At 42.1% G+C, this 12,605-nt stretch overlaps 1 protein-coding gene across 4 annotated transcripts; it reads right to left on the bottom strand.

Annotated features, from left to right (window-relative positions):
* Positions 1–909: 909 nt before the first annotated feature.
* Positions 910–12,280, bottom strand: LRATD1 (LRAT domain containing 1). 4 transcript variants are annotated; one of them, XR_010070465.1, is made up of 4 exons: positions 12,141–12,280; positions 10,703–11,486; positions 4,548–4,633; positions 3,585–3,723 (listed from the first exon to the last, which is right to left on the bottom strand). XR_010070465.1 is itself a non-coding variant. In XM_063330491.1 (3 exons), the coding sequence occupies exons 2-3, from the start codon at positions 11,447–11,449 to the stop codon at positions 3,559–3,561; spliced, it is 912 nt and encodes a 303-aa protein (XP_063186561.1). In that variant the 5' UTR covers positions 11,450–11,486; positions 12,141–12,280; the 3' UTR covers positions 910–3,558. The 4 variants fall into 4 exon arrangements, 3 of the variants coding, with proteins under 3 accessions (XP_063186561.1, XP_063186563.1, XP_063186562.1); XM_063330491.1 differs by lacking the exon at positions 4,548–4,633 and having other exon boundaries at positions 910–3,723; XM_063330493.1 differs by lacking the exon at positions 3,585–3,723 and having other exon boundaries at positions 3,730–4,633.
* Positions 12,281–12,605: the final 325 nt, after the last annotated feature.

Genomic DNA, 12,605 nt, shown 5'->3' with positions numbered 1-12,605 from the left:
TGGCTTCATTTCTACTTCTCAGATGAGCAACTTAGACTATACGTACAACTTTTAGGTAAAAAAATTAGACATGGGGGTGAATCAGAGCCTTTCAGTCTGTTCTTGTCCTACTTAACTACAGCATGCAAATTAAGAGCATTGCTACTCTAGACAAGTCCTATAGCCAATGGAGACACAACCATCTTCAGAGAAGGATGTAGCTTGGACACCCCATTCCTATTAAGCACTGAAAACACTTAAGTCTATATTGATAATTGAAATCAGATGATCCAGATCTTTATGTAACAAAAGGTTTCATTTTACCAAGGTCTCAGAGTAAACGTGATGCTTCTTAGCTAATCAAAGGACATAGGAAGCTGAGCTGATTGGCTTTATTGCAGATTTTATACTTATGTTCCCTGATGACACTGACATCGTGGGAATTGCAAGGACATTTCTAAACACCATTTCATTGGTGACTGTTTGTCAGGCTCATGTGATACTACAGGCCCTAGTAGGAGGACCATTATGTGCTCCACTGTGCCATCATGAATATACTATTTCGTATGTCTGGTAAGCCCCAGAATTTATTTTTAAAATCTCCATTCCCTGTTGCATTTGATCATTCAGTTATGCATTCACCCCACTCATACACTGGATGAAACATTTGCAGAAGGATCATTCCCACTACTGTCACTCTGGTTTATTTTTCCTCTGACCAAAGTTGCATTGATTTTTCTACTGCCTTTGTCCTGGCTAACAGTTAATGATCATACTCAATGTACGAATAGTAGAGATGCCAGTATCCTTGTAGCAGTTAGCTGTGATCACACAGAGCCATTGTCACATACAAACACAAACAAAAGTAATAACAGAGATCCCACAAGCATTCATGTACATAGACACATTTATTTGAATGATAATGGAAACCTCACCAAGAGAGGGTAGATTAGCTCATAAATCAGATTTAAGGAATACCTTTTCAACCTCTACATCTCTCCTTCAAGATATAGTGGGTTCATTTTTAAGATAAACTGCTTAGCAGCTACCTTTTGTGCATGTAACACACTAGTGCTAACTTGTATGTTTAAAAATCCTAAACTATTTAATGTTTAGTAGAATATGATATTGAATTCTATGTTTTGTAAGATTTACGTTACAGCTATGAAAGCTTTTTAAAATATGTGAGTAATATTTTCCAACCTCTACTTAAGCTGTCTTCAACGATGGGTTTCTGACTGGAGTCTGCTTGGGGACTTCATTTTCAGGCGGCAGAAGTTTGACATTGTCTGGAAAAAGTAACCAGTTTGGAGATCTTCAGTAAAGTACTGAGAAGGCAGACGAGGTACCACAAATGACTAGTCGTATTTGTAAAACTCTGACCTTGTGAACAAAACTAATACAAAATTAAGTGTTTCCTGGTTTTGAGCTATTTAGTCTGTAACTAGTTCATATAAGATTAGGAACAACTAAAGAATAAGACTTGAGTTTTCCTGACAATGTGACAACTCTATTAAACTGAAAATGGTACATTTTCCTTTTCCTTAGCATTGTTTGTTTCAGTAAAACATACTTGAATTTTGAAAAAAAGGTCTATGGGTCTTGCAAACTGAACTGCTCCCTAAATATCGATACAAATCTTATTCCTGTTTCAAGAAAATAAGAAATATATTACAGTCCATAGCTGAACATGAAACAAATTCTTCCTCTGACATTTTATGTTCCTGCTTTATTTCCATTCATGTTATCTTGGACTTTATTCTTAGGAAAGTCATTAAAAGCTCAAAGGTATGTATGAGATTAAGGATTTCAGGAGAATGAAATTAAAGATAGGTTTTCAGCACTGATATCACTTGCAGTATGCAAACATTTGACATTTCTATTGCTGTTGGGGTACATTATCAGCAGACAGTGAACTCAACTTTGTGTTCCTATGGATTAAGAAGAGTTGCTAGCATGCTGTGAAATGGAAAAGCAAAAGATTATCCTCTTTATTCAGCATACGTATGCAAGCTTCTAGCATTCCAAAATTTAAAGGGTATCATTTCTATAATTGTTGCTCCTAACACAGTGAAAGTTTTATCTGCATGTTTCTGAGTTTATCTGTATACAAAGCATAAATATAAAAGAACAGCCCAAGATTTCTGCTGAGGATGACCTTTTTTTGTAGAACCTTTTTTCTTCTGCCAATCTTTTTTCCCTTATCCTTTCAAATCAAAAGAGAGATAAAGAAGTAGGAAACTCTTAACAGTCCTCAGCTAGAGCTAATGGGACCCAGGCAACATTCCTGCCAGGCTGAATCTGCATATTAACTGACCCTTTGTGTAGGGGTCTAGCACTTGACACTCTTTTATATTGCCATAATTAAAATGAGTCGATGGGTCAATTAAAGTGAACTTTTCAATATTAATGACCTTTGATTACACCTAACAGAAGAATCAATGGTATAAAGTCAGCACAGGCTGGAAATACTAATCCAGAGAGTCTGTCAGGTAGGCAGACATACCATGTAACGAGGTTTGAATTTAAAGATGAAGTAGGGCTGTGTCATATTAGCAAATAAGCATTTGTATCATATAGTTCTATGATAAACATTAACAGGTCTTTGCATTCATCTAAGATACCTCTGTACAATGAAGTTGTAGCTTAACACGCAATCTAAGTTTCTTAAGAGTATCTGTTGCTGATGCTCAGTCAGATGTTTTAATTACCAGCAATGTTATGGCGGTCCATGATTTGTTATACTGGATCTGCTTTCAGTAGCAATATACTTATTTATTTATTTAAATAAAAATTCTTTCATTAAAGGACTTTAGCAAGATAGGCGAGTGAGTTACTCTTCTTCCACAACCTCTGGAAATGACAATATTCTCTGGGCAAGGATTCAGTTCTGACAGTCCCTGTAACAGTGATTTCAAGTGATGGACTTGTTCAGGGAAAAAGGCCCCTTATATCACCCACAGGTGGTTTGATGAGGAGGAAGACTTTTGGACAGGTAAAAAGTTCCATAATCTTATATCAGGTGAGACAAAAACTTCATGGGTGAGGACGTGGAATAACTGGGCTATTCTAGTTCTTGAAATTAAATTTCATCTGCGAAGGACTCAGCAATCCAGTCCACGCGCAGCACTCTCAGGTCTTGACAGAGATGATTTTTACCCTGTATCCATGAGGTAAAATTTCTAAAAGCTGCCAGTGTTAGCCTGAATGTGTCCCAGATAACTTTAGTGAAAGTTCACCAATGAGTTCAATGGGGAAAACGTCAAGTCAATAGTAAGTGCTGTTCAAAGTCCCACAATTTAGCTTTTGAAATAAACATATCAGTTCAAAGAAAGATAAGATGAGAAAAGTCAAGAAATATCAATGCCAGCCACCTCTTTACTTAGGAACAACTATACAACAATAGGTGAGTCTGTCTGAACAACAGAACAGAGCTAATTTCAGTGTTATGCTTTCAAAATATTACAGTGAGGGGAAAAACATTCAAATTATGAAAAAAAAAAAAAACAACCTTTGTGGCACTATCCATTAAAATATGCCAAAGAGAAAGATGGATGGATACTTCACTGGAGCATTCTTTTATTTATACATACACAAGTCAGTAGCAGCATAGTTCATTCTAAAAGGGTACTTCATTATTGCAAAGTGTAGTGCTCCTTGATATTTTTCCTCCAGTAAGTAGCAATATGTCAAACCCCACATATTTAACTCACTTCTCTTGATGTCAGAAGACCATGGCATACCCTAAAGAACAAATATTTGAATAGTGTTAAAATCCTGTCAGTGAAGTCTTGGGTATCCATCTGTTGCACAGATAATATACATACCGAAATGACTGCCATTTAATACCAATGCTAACAAAATAATCAAGACTTCTTGTGTGTGTGTATATGCATAATATATACACACACGATGTGCATATGTATATTATATACAATTATATCTATTAGTTATATATCAATATACATATAAATTTCTGCTTAAATATTTACAAACAACTAGTATATTTTTCAGACTCAGTTCTCATATTGCTTTCAGCTGACTGAAAGGGCATATGGAAACAATAGGAACATATGGAAAAAAGATCTGTTTTAAGACCAGATTGTGATATGTTTACTCATGTTGAATAACATACGAGGAATATTCCTTCTGTGGCATAAAGTACTCGGCTGTGAAGAAATGTCACAATGCAGCACTTTGCATTTACTCACACTGTTAGATCTTTGCCATTTATTTACCTGCAGCAGCCATAGTGTCACATCAGAACTAAATCTGGAGTTTGATTGTTTCATTTATTTGCAAATTTGGCCCCATGATAATTTTCTTGAGTCAGAGTTACTCTTTTATTTACACAAACTAGGAACAAGCTCTTACCTCTACTGTATAGGAATTACCAATAAAGATTATTGAGGTGTCCCATTTATTAGCATTATGCTGCTTACTTTATGAGCTTAAAAATACGACTTTTCAAAAGGGATTGGCAATGCCACCCTGTATCAAAATAGTGTTTAAACTGTGAAAAATTATTTGCTACTTGAGACTGATGAGACACTGCGTATTTTACTCACCCTATTTTGCCTAGGCAGTAGCGTGGTTCTCCAAAGTGTGAATGGTTTTATGTATGAAGGGTGCATGGTTACTCACCCTCATGCACCTTGGAGAAGAGAAAGAAAGAATTGAATTTCAATCTTATCTCTGAACATCTTCCTTGAACAGCCTGAAGTTTAGCTGTGAACTCTCCCACCCTTTTTATTGTACCCACATTAGTTCCAAATTCCACCTGAGTTCCTGCCAAAATAGCTGGAAATATTGGCTCTACAGCACTGCAGAAGCTCAAGCCCCTAAAATAAACTCCAATCTTCTATTTGTACCCAACACATGTACCCAAACGGCCACACAACAGAAAATCAAAGGGATGTTTGAAAAGCATTAACCCACTTTATCTAGGAAAATGCCAATTTGCATAGATGATTGTATGTACAAACAAAAATATGTGATTAAGGCCCTTCTGGTAGGCGTCACACACATGAGCCTTCCATTGAATTCTTCAGAAGGTTGATGCTGAGATCTTGATCCTGGAGAGCCCTACTCCTTGGTTTTAGCCCAAAATAAATGCCAAATGAAGGGGGTAGATCTTTTATGTTAAAGATCCTGATCCTACAGACACTTGAAGAGGCAGTTTTACGTACATGAATCATCTGCAGAATCAGAAATGCCCCGAAGCCCCAAAATAAAAATATGAAAAAAAAAAAGCAAACAAGTGTCACCAACATAAAAGCATGATCTCAATCTGAATGGCCTCTGCTAATGGAAGGTTTATGATTCCTCTAGACACATCCACCTGAATATGTTTGTATTTGATGCAAAATATTTAAAATTAAGAAATGAAAATGCATATTACTAGCTGCTCAATTATAAATCCTATCAGAAAAATACTAGTTTATTTCTCGAAGGTAAATATGCTTAAAGTAACTTCTAATTTCAATGGCATGGTGGCATTTCAATATACAAAAAAATAGAACTTAACAGGGGATTTGTATTATTTAGACTAGACAATACTATTTTGCAAAAGAGATAATGCAGAGTACCACCACCACTTTAAAAAAAATACAGCACTGGTAGTTTACATCTCTATAGATTACATCTATATAATCTGGAGTAAACCCACTGATACACCAAGTAACAGAAGACTCTTAGTTCATTGCCTTTTTCCAACCTAACATCTACACTATCCTCTTTTTGATTTATAAGCAGTTCAGTAAAGTATCTGATCCCAGTATTCATTAATTTTCTTTACAATAAAGCTGTAAAAAAATCTGACAGATTAAACTAACATTGTGTCAGAGGATCCATGAGCCTAGGGCAGTTTTACATGTCAAATCTGAACTCAAAGTACAGAGAAGTTAAATATTTCATAATAATAAACTAAGCAAATAAATTCCAGACTTGCCACGGAAACACTGACACTCATGAACTATCAGCGGCACTTGATCACACTCTAGTCATATATTATTATCCTTTAGACCCTAATTCTGTAGTGAAACTGCCGTCAGCGTGGTAGCCCAATCATACTTCCTTACATATTTCTGGATTAGTACTTTGGGACTGGGATTTTCATCTTTCTCCTGGGTTATAAAGCAGAAAACACAGTTTGCACAGCCTAAGCAGCAACATATACAACTTTTTAATCACAGCCAAATATAATTATGGGCAGAACACTGTTAGCTGCTCTAGTAGATATCTTTCATAGAAAATAACCAAATCCTAAAACTAGCAGTATCTCTCTCAGCCCACTACCTCCTCTGTAGCTGCAGACAGAGGGTTGGGAACTAGGCGGGCTGAGGTACCTGATCCCACAAGATGCTGCGTGTCTCTGGTGAGATCCAGTGTTCTCTCAACTCCAGGCAACATTGGCTGGAGTTACAGATGTTCAACACATCGCATAAACAGGTCTATAAACTCTGACAGATTTTTGCACATCACTTACCTGAATATGAAAGACACTAAAATGAAATGAGGCAGGATAATTAAGGCTGTGCACGCTCTAGCACAGACTGAAAGCCATTTCTTGTCACACCCTGAAGGCCGTACCTTGTTACACCTTGCTTTTAATCCGAAGTTCACATACGGCATACGGATCAATAGCATATTGCCCTTAAAAAATACGCTGGGAGGGGTTGTCTTTTTGGTTTTGGTTTTTTTGTTTTTGTTTTTTTTTCCATTTTATACAACCATAATGAGAGGGGAAAAAAATTCTAACAAACAAAACCAAAGTAACCTGGAAACATATGATGGAGATGGAGACAAAATTTGACAATGACAAAACCTATTTTGCTACCCATCCTTACAGCCCTCTACCTACATGCACAGCCAATAGCCAGCAAACATTTGGGTCATGACAGTAAAACATTTCACAAAGGTTGTCTATGTTTCAAGAGGACATGAATTGAATTTTTAATAAAATGTTAGCCTCAAAGCAATTCAAAAGATTGCATTTTGGAAAGACAAAGAAAATCATATCCAAGCAATAGAGATTCTATAAAACTGCTACCCAAATAGCTAACAGAAAGCTTGAAACGTGACACAAAAGAAGGATGTGCAAAGCATCTTAACATTGCAGTCATATTACATGTCAGCACTTCAAGAGCAATGAATGAGATATAAATATTTACCCTAGGTAGCTAGACTGAAGAAAGTAAACAGATTCCGCAGATATAATATAATTTGTCAATATCTTTACTGCTGGAAATGGAAATGTTAACTCAGGCAGGTCACTGATCCTGAAAGATGAGTATAATCAATTACATTTTTTACCTGTCAGTCATTCACATCATTGCCTTTCTTGCAGCTGACTGCTCCTCGCCCTTCCATTTCTTGTTTCAAGGCACTGAACAACTTCTTACATCCACTTTTCACTCGGTCGGTTTCCCTTCTCCCATCTCAGATTAAGACTGCTTGTTTCAGAACTAGTCTGTTTTCTTCCCTTACTTTCACAGTATTGCCTGTTTCCACTGTCGCCCATCTCAGAAAGGTGGCCCTTCTGGTCTCTGAAATGCCATCTTAAATCTCACTTCTTCTCAAGGTCCACAAATTTTAACCACCTCCTAAACAATAAAACCTGATCCAAGGCTCACTGAAGTCAGTGAGAGACTTTCCATTAACTTCAATGGACTATGAATCAGGACCGGATTGCTGTCAGGAGCTCTGGGCTGAAATCTAGCAAAAGGCAAAAAACCAAACCCAAAGGATCTGTATGGGTATCTTTGTTGTTAGTAACAGCCTGCTACTTAAACATAGTCATGACAATACTATATCCTAGGTTAATACCACCTGCGAATATTTCCAATACATTTTCTCCACACCCTATGCAAAGGACTCAGGCCTTAATTTTGTTGTTACCTCTCCCTTGGTAGAGGTACAAACTTGGTACAAACTTGGAGCAATGCCAAAGACTTCTGACAGAGCTTAAATAAATAAGCATAGACTAGTTCCTGTCACTTCCTTTATAATACTACAAAATACCATTCTACATCCAGCTAAGTAAAACAAAGGAAACTGTCGTGTTTGTGAACGAGGTTAGTAAATCATTACCAACAAAAACCCCGAGTTAAAATGGCTGTTTAGATAGAGTGATGGAGTATTTGGAAAGCACAGTGAAAAGTCTAAAGCCAGTATGTTTTAAATTCTCACTAGCGAAGACGTGCAATGTTCTTCTTGCAAGAATCCTCTTTCTAATCCTATATTATTCATCTAAAAGCAATTTGAAGAAAAGGCATTCCAGAAATCAAAAATAACAATGTGACTCCACTTCATTTTTCCTATCTTCATAAACACTCTGCTATTTATTCCCTCTTCATGTAATTCTCCCTGCCCCTGCCTGTCTCTGTTCTCTAATGTATGTTTTTACAAGGGGAAATTAAAAAAAATTACTTTTTGCCCACTATTCCTTCTCCTACCATTTAATTTTTTTTGTAAGTGCGTTGGGTGTAAAGCTAAGTGCCTTTCCGCAATCCCACAGTGCTCCCACCAAGTGATATAGCTCTAACAGCCAGTTTGGGAGATCTAATGCAGTATACTTATTAAGATACCCAAATACTATGTAGAAGACTGTTCATGTTATGGAAAAAAACTGTCATGATCAGACAGTTGCCAATATAGAGCTAAAATATTACAAATTTATTAAAAGGTATGTTGTGATTCAAGGCTAATTCAGTAGGAGTTTGACAGTAATGATAGTTCACATTTTTCAAAGGTTTACCCTATATTGTACTAACGAAGGTCCTTTAGCGAAGGGGATAAAAGTAACACTGCCCATTACTAGATAACTTTGCCAAGTATATCAGCAAACACAAAGCCAGTTAGATGGCTTTCACTGAAGGGGTGCAGTCGGGGGGAGGGGGGGGACGGATGGGGTGTGGGGGTGTTTGTTTTTTTTTTTTTTTTAATAAAGATATTTATGCTGACATTTTTATTAGAATGAAGTACACTCCACCCTCACAGCTTCAGCTACAGGAGGCAAACACTTCATAGAAATGAAATTACTGTTGCAACAAGGTTGCTTATGACATTGTTTAATACAAAAAGGAGCCAGGATACAGTACATTGATAGGGGGTGGAGTGTATTTTATATATATATATACACAGAGGAGGGGTATTACTTCTGTTCTGCCATCTGACATTGATGTGGGAAGAGGGGACAAAAACAAACGCATTTTCTTTCCAGTACTGAAACATGCAGAGACAAATTGCTTATTACAAATCGTATGCAGCTCAGAATAATGATTAAAAGAAATAAAATAGACAGGTCTAGAAATGCCCCAGTATACTTAATTTGTTTAGATTTTTAAAATATATATTTAAAACTCTGATCTTTCACTTCAAAACTTATAATTAAGCAATGAGCGAATAGGATCTGAAATACAGACAAGGCATTGCTCACATCACATTAAAAGGCATCTTTTAAATGCAGCTGTGGATTTCTAAACTTAGACTGAACAGGATTTTTGGTTGCTTGGAATTTGAAATACAAGATGAACTTGACCACATTACATCTATTGTCTTTAAGTGGAATTGTAGATATGCAATAAATTGCTGTTTCAAAGAGGCAACATGCAGAATTCACACCCATTTGTTTCTTGCAGGATTCTGTTGACCTGTGCATGAAGAGGTATTGAAGCAGTGGTGCAGTGAGAATCACTACAGCGGTACAAATCCACAGCTCAAGCATGAGATCCTAGAGGCTGGATCTCTGAGGAGCAACACCGAGTATACTGTTCTCCAAAATACACCACCTCCTTTAACCAATGAATTTAGTTTGAGGAAAACTGCTGCTCACGAACTTTTTTCCCAAAGGAAAAAAAAAAAAGGCAGGGAGGCTGGGGGGAGGGAAGAGGTGGAAAGAGCTTATGCATTATGATGATATTTAGCAGGGAGCTGCAAACAAAAAAGCAAAGACAACAAATATTTTAAATATGATAGATTTCAACCACAAATGTGAAAGCATTTTCCCCTGTTAATATCTTGCCGGAGTTGGAACAAAATTGGGTTTTGTATCTTGCTGGAACAAAATTTGGGTTGCAGCTACAGGCTGAAGCAACAGTGTTGAGAAACAAAACAAACAGGCATTTACCCCCTCCACTCCCCCTCAGCCCTCCCTTCCCCTCCCAGCCAGCAAAGTATGATTGATGCTTTTGGTTGGCTGCAAGGCAAATATTAGCTAGAAACTCATTTAGCTAGATCCACATCCATGGCCCCAGATGTTCAAAACTTATCATGGATTAAAGCCATGAAATAAAAATTAAAAAAAATATTTCAATTTGAAATTTTATTGGCGTGTTGCTAGAATGGTCAACATCGATCTACAGGAGAGACTTTGTCCACATACTCTGAGAACAGCCTTCCTGCACCTCCCCCCTCTTTTCTTCCTCTCTCTCGCTCTTTCAGCATTAATGCTATTAAAAGCCAAACAAAATACTGGCTATGGGTGTAAAGAATGCTGGTTTTTTCAGAATGTTGCCATGGATCCTGCTTCCAGTTGCGTCCCATGAAAAGAGGGTGCAGCCTCCTGTCTCTGTGGCAGGGCAGAAGGAAGATAGCCACGTACCCCTGCTTCTCCCTATTCTTTCCCATCCACTATAGCCAGGTCTTTGATCACCCTCAGTTTGCCACTGGCATCGATCCTGCGCTTCTCGCGTATTAGATCCTCCAGGCTGTGGAACCTCACCGTGTGCACCTTGTTCTCCGCCAAGTGGATCTTGAGATAGTACTGCTGCTGGTGCTGGGTGCCGGCAGCAGCCTGCAGCTCCCCCCCGGCTTTGAACTCCCTTTTCCCGAAGCGGCACCAGGCGGCGAAGCTCTCGGAGTTAGTCCAGCAGATCTCGTCGCTTTTTAAGCCCAGGTGCCCGCAGGCGTTTTGCACCACCAGCTCAGCCACCAGCGGGCGAAAGCGGTACCAGCTATTCACCACCCGGCCCACGTTGCCCGCGGCCGCCTCGTACAAGCTGTCCTGCCGGATCTGCCCCTGGTGCAGGTGGATGATCTGCCCGCTGCCCACGTACACTGCCCAGTGCGGCGGCGGGTGCTCCGACGGCCCCAGGTAGAGCAGCTCCAGCAGGTCCCCCGGCTTGCAGAGGGCAGGCAGGGCTGACACCGAGTAGACGCTGAGGTCCCCAGCCTGGGGGCCGCTGCTGACCTTGGAGAAGATGCATTCCTGGCCGCGGAAAGCGGAGAACTGGGTCTCGTTCAGCACCAGCTGGTGGTGGAGGTGGTGGGTGGGCGTCTCCTGGCCAGGGCTGCCGGAGCCCTTCACGCTGTACTTGTCTGGCTGGCCTCGCTCGTCCAGGTCCTCCTCCTCATCCGAAAAGAAGTAAGCCACCCCGACGCGCAGCTCGTCTTTCTCGATCCCCGAGGGGTCCCCGGTCGGCAGCTCGCTGTAATTCAGGTGGGTGATGCGATCCAGTTGATTTCCCATCAATGACAGGGCGAGGCGAGGGCAGGAATCGCCGGATCTGAAGGAAGGGTGGGGTGGGCAGGGACAGAGAGAACAAGAGAAGGGAAGCAGAGTGCAAACGGAGGGAGGGAAAGAAAGGAAAAAATAAATAAATCAAGGCACATACAAAAGACTTCAGCGATTCCGCTCTAAGCCCCCATCCCTCCCCCACTCCTTCCCTCCGCTCCGTGCAAGGAAGAAACTCCCGGTGCGGATCCTTCCCCCTGCCCTCGGGGTGCGGGGCAGGGCAGAGCCCGTCTCCCCGGCGCTCGCCGGGCCGCACCGTGCGGAGCTGCCCGAGCCCCACGGTCCCGGAGCGCCCGACTCCCACCGCCGCGGGAGAAGGCGGCTCCCCGCCGCCCGCCAGCACGGCGCGGGGGCACGGAGTTAGCCCGGGAGCCTCCGCTCCCTGCTCTGCAAGGGGAGAGGGCTCCCGGGGCGCGGAGAGGGGCCGGCCCGGAGGGTCCCGAGTCCTTCCCTCCGCTGCCGAGCCGGGCAGCGCTGCATGCGGGAAGGCGGCTGGAGCAGCACACGGCCTGGGAGCTGGTACCCCTGCCGGCCCCCACCCCCCACCCCGATGCCCGGAGCGCGGCCGGGACCCCGCATAGAACAGGCAAAGAGCAGGCGATCAGCATCCCCCACCTCCCACCCCCCCTCTCGCCCCCCTCCGTACCCGTGGTCGCCCAGCGCCAGAAACACCCCCCCCTCTCAAAACTCCTTTAAAGTCGTCCTGTCCCCATGGGCGCTGCAGAGGAGGTGAGCTCCGTCCTCCCCGCTGTGCGCCCGGCTCCTCCGCCGCCGCCCCGCTCCGCTTGTGGGCTGCCCGGCCCCTCCGGCGGGCCTAAGTACCGGCGGCGCCGCTCCCGAGCCCGCCCCGGCCCCGCTCATTGGCCGCGCCGCGATGCGCTGCGCCCGCCGGCGGCGGCGGCGGCGGCAGCGGGGATCCGCGGCGTCACTTGCCCGGCCGGGCCCCGCCGCCGCCCCCCGGGGCCAGTCCCGGGGTTGCGGGACAGCGCGGCGGCTCGGTGTAGGGGAGACGGGGCTTCCCTGGGGGGATTACAGAGCGGGGCCACCGCGGTGCGACGGTGACAAGCGACCCAGGCACCGAAAAGAAAGAAAAAGGAGGGAGGAAAAAAAA

The sequence above is a fragment of the Chroicocephalus ridibundus genome, chromosome 3 (genome assembly GCF_963924245.1).
Source record: "Chroicocephalus ridibundus chromosome 3, bChrRid1.1, whole genome shotgun sequence".
Classification (NCBI taxonomy): domain Eukaryota; kingdom Metazoa; phylum Chordata; class Aves; order Charadriiformes; family Laridae; genus Chroicocephalus; species Chroicocephalus ridibundus.
This window is presented reverse-complemented; position numbering and strand designations above follow the sequence as displayed.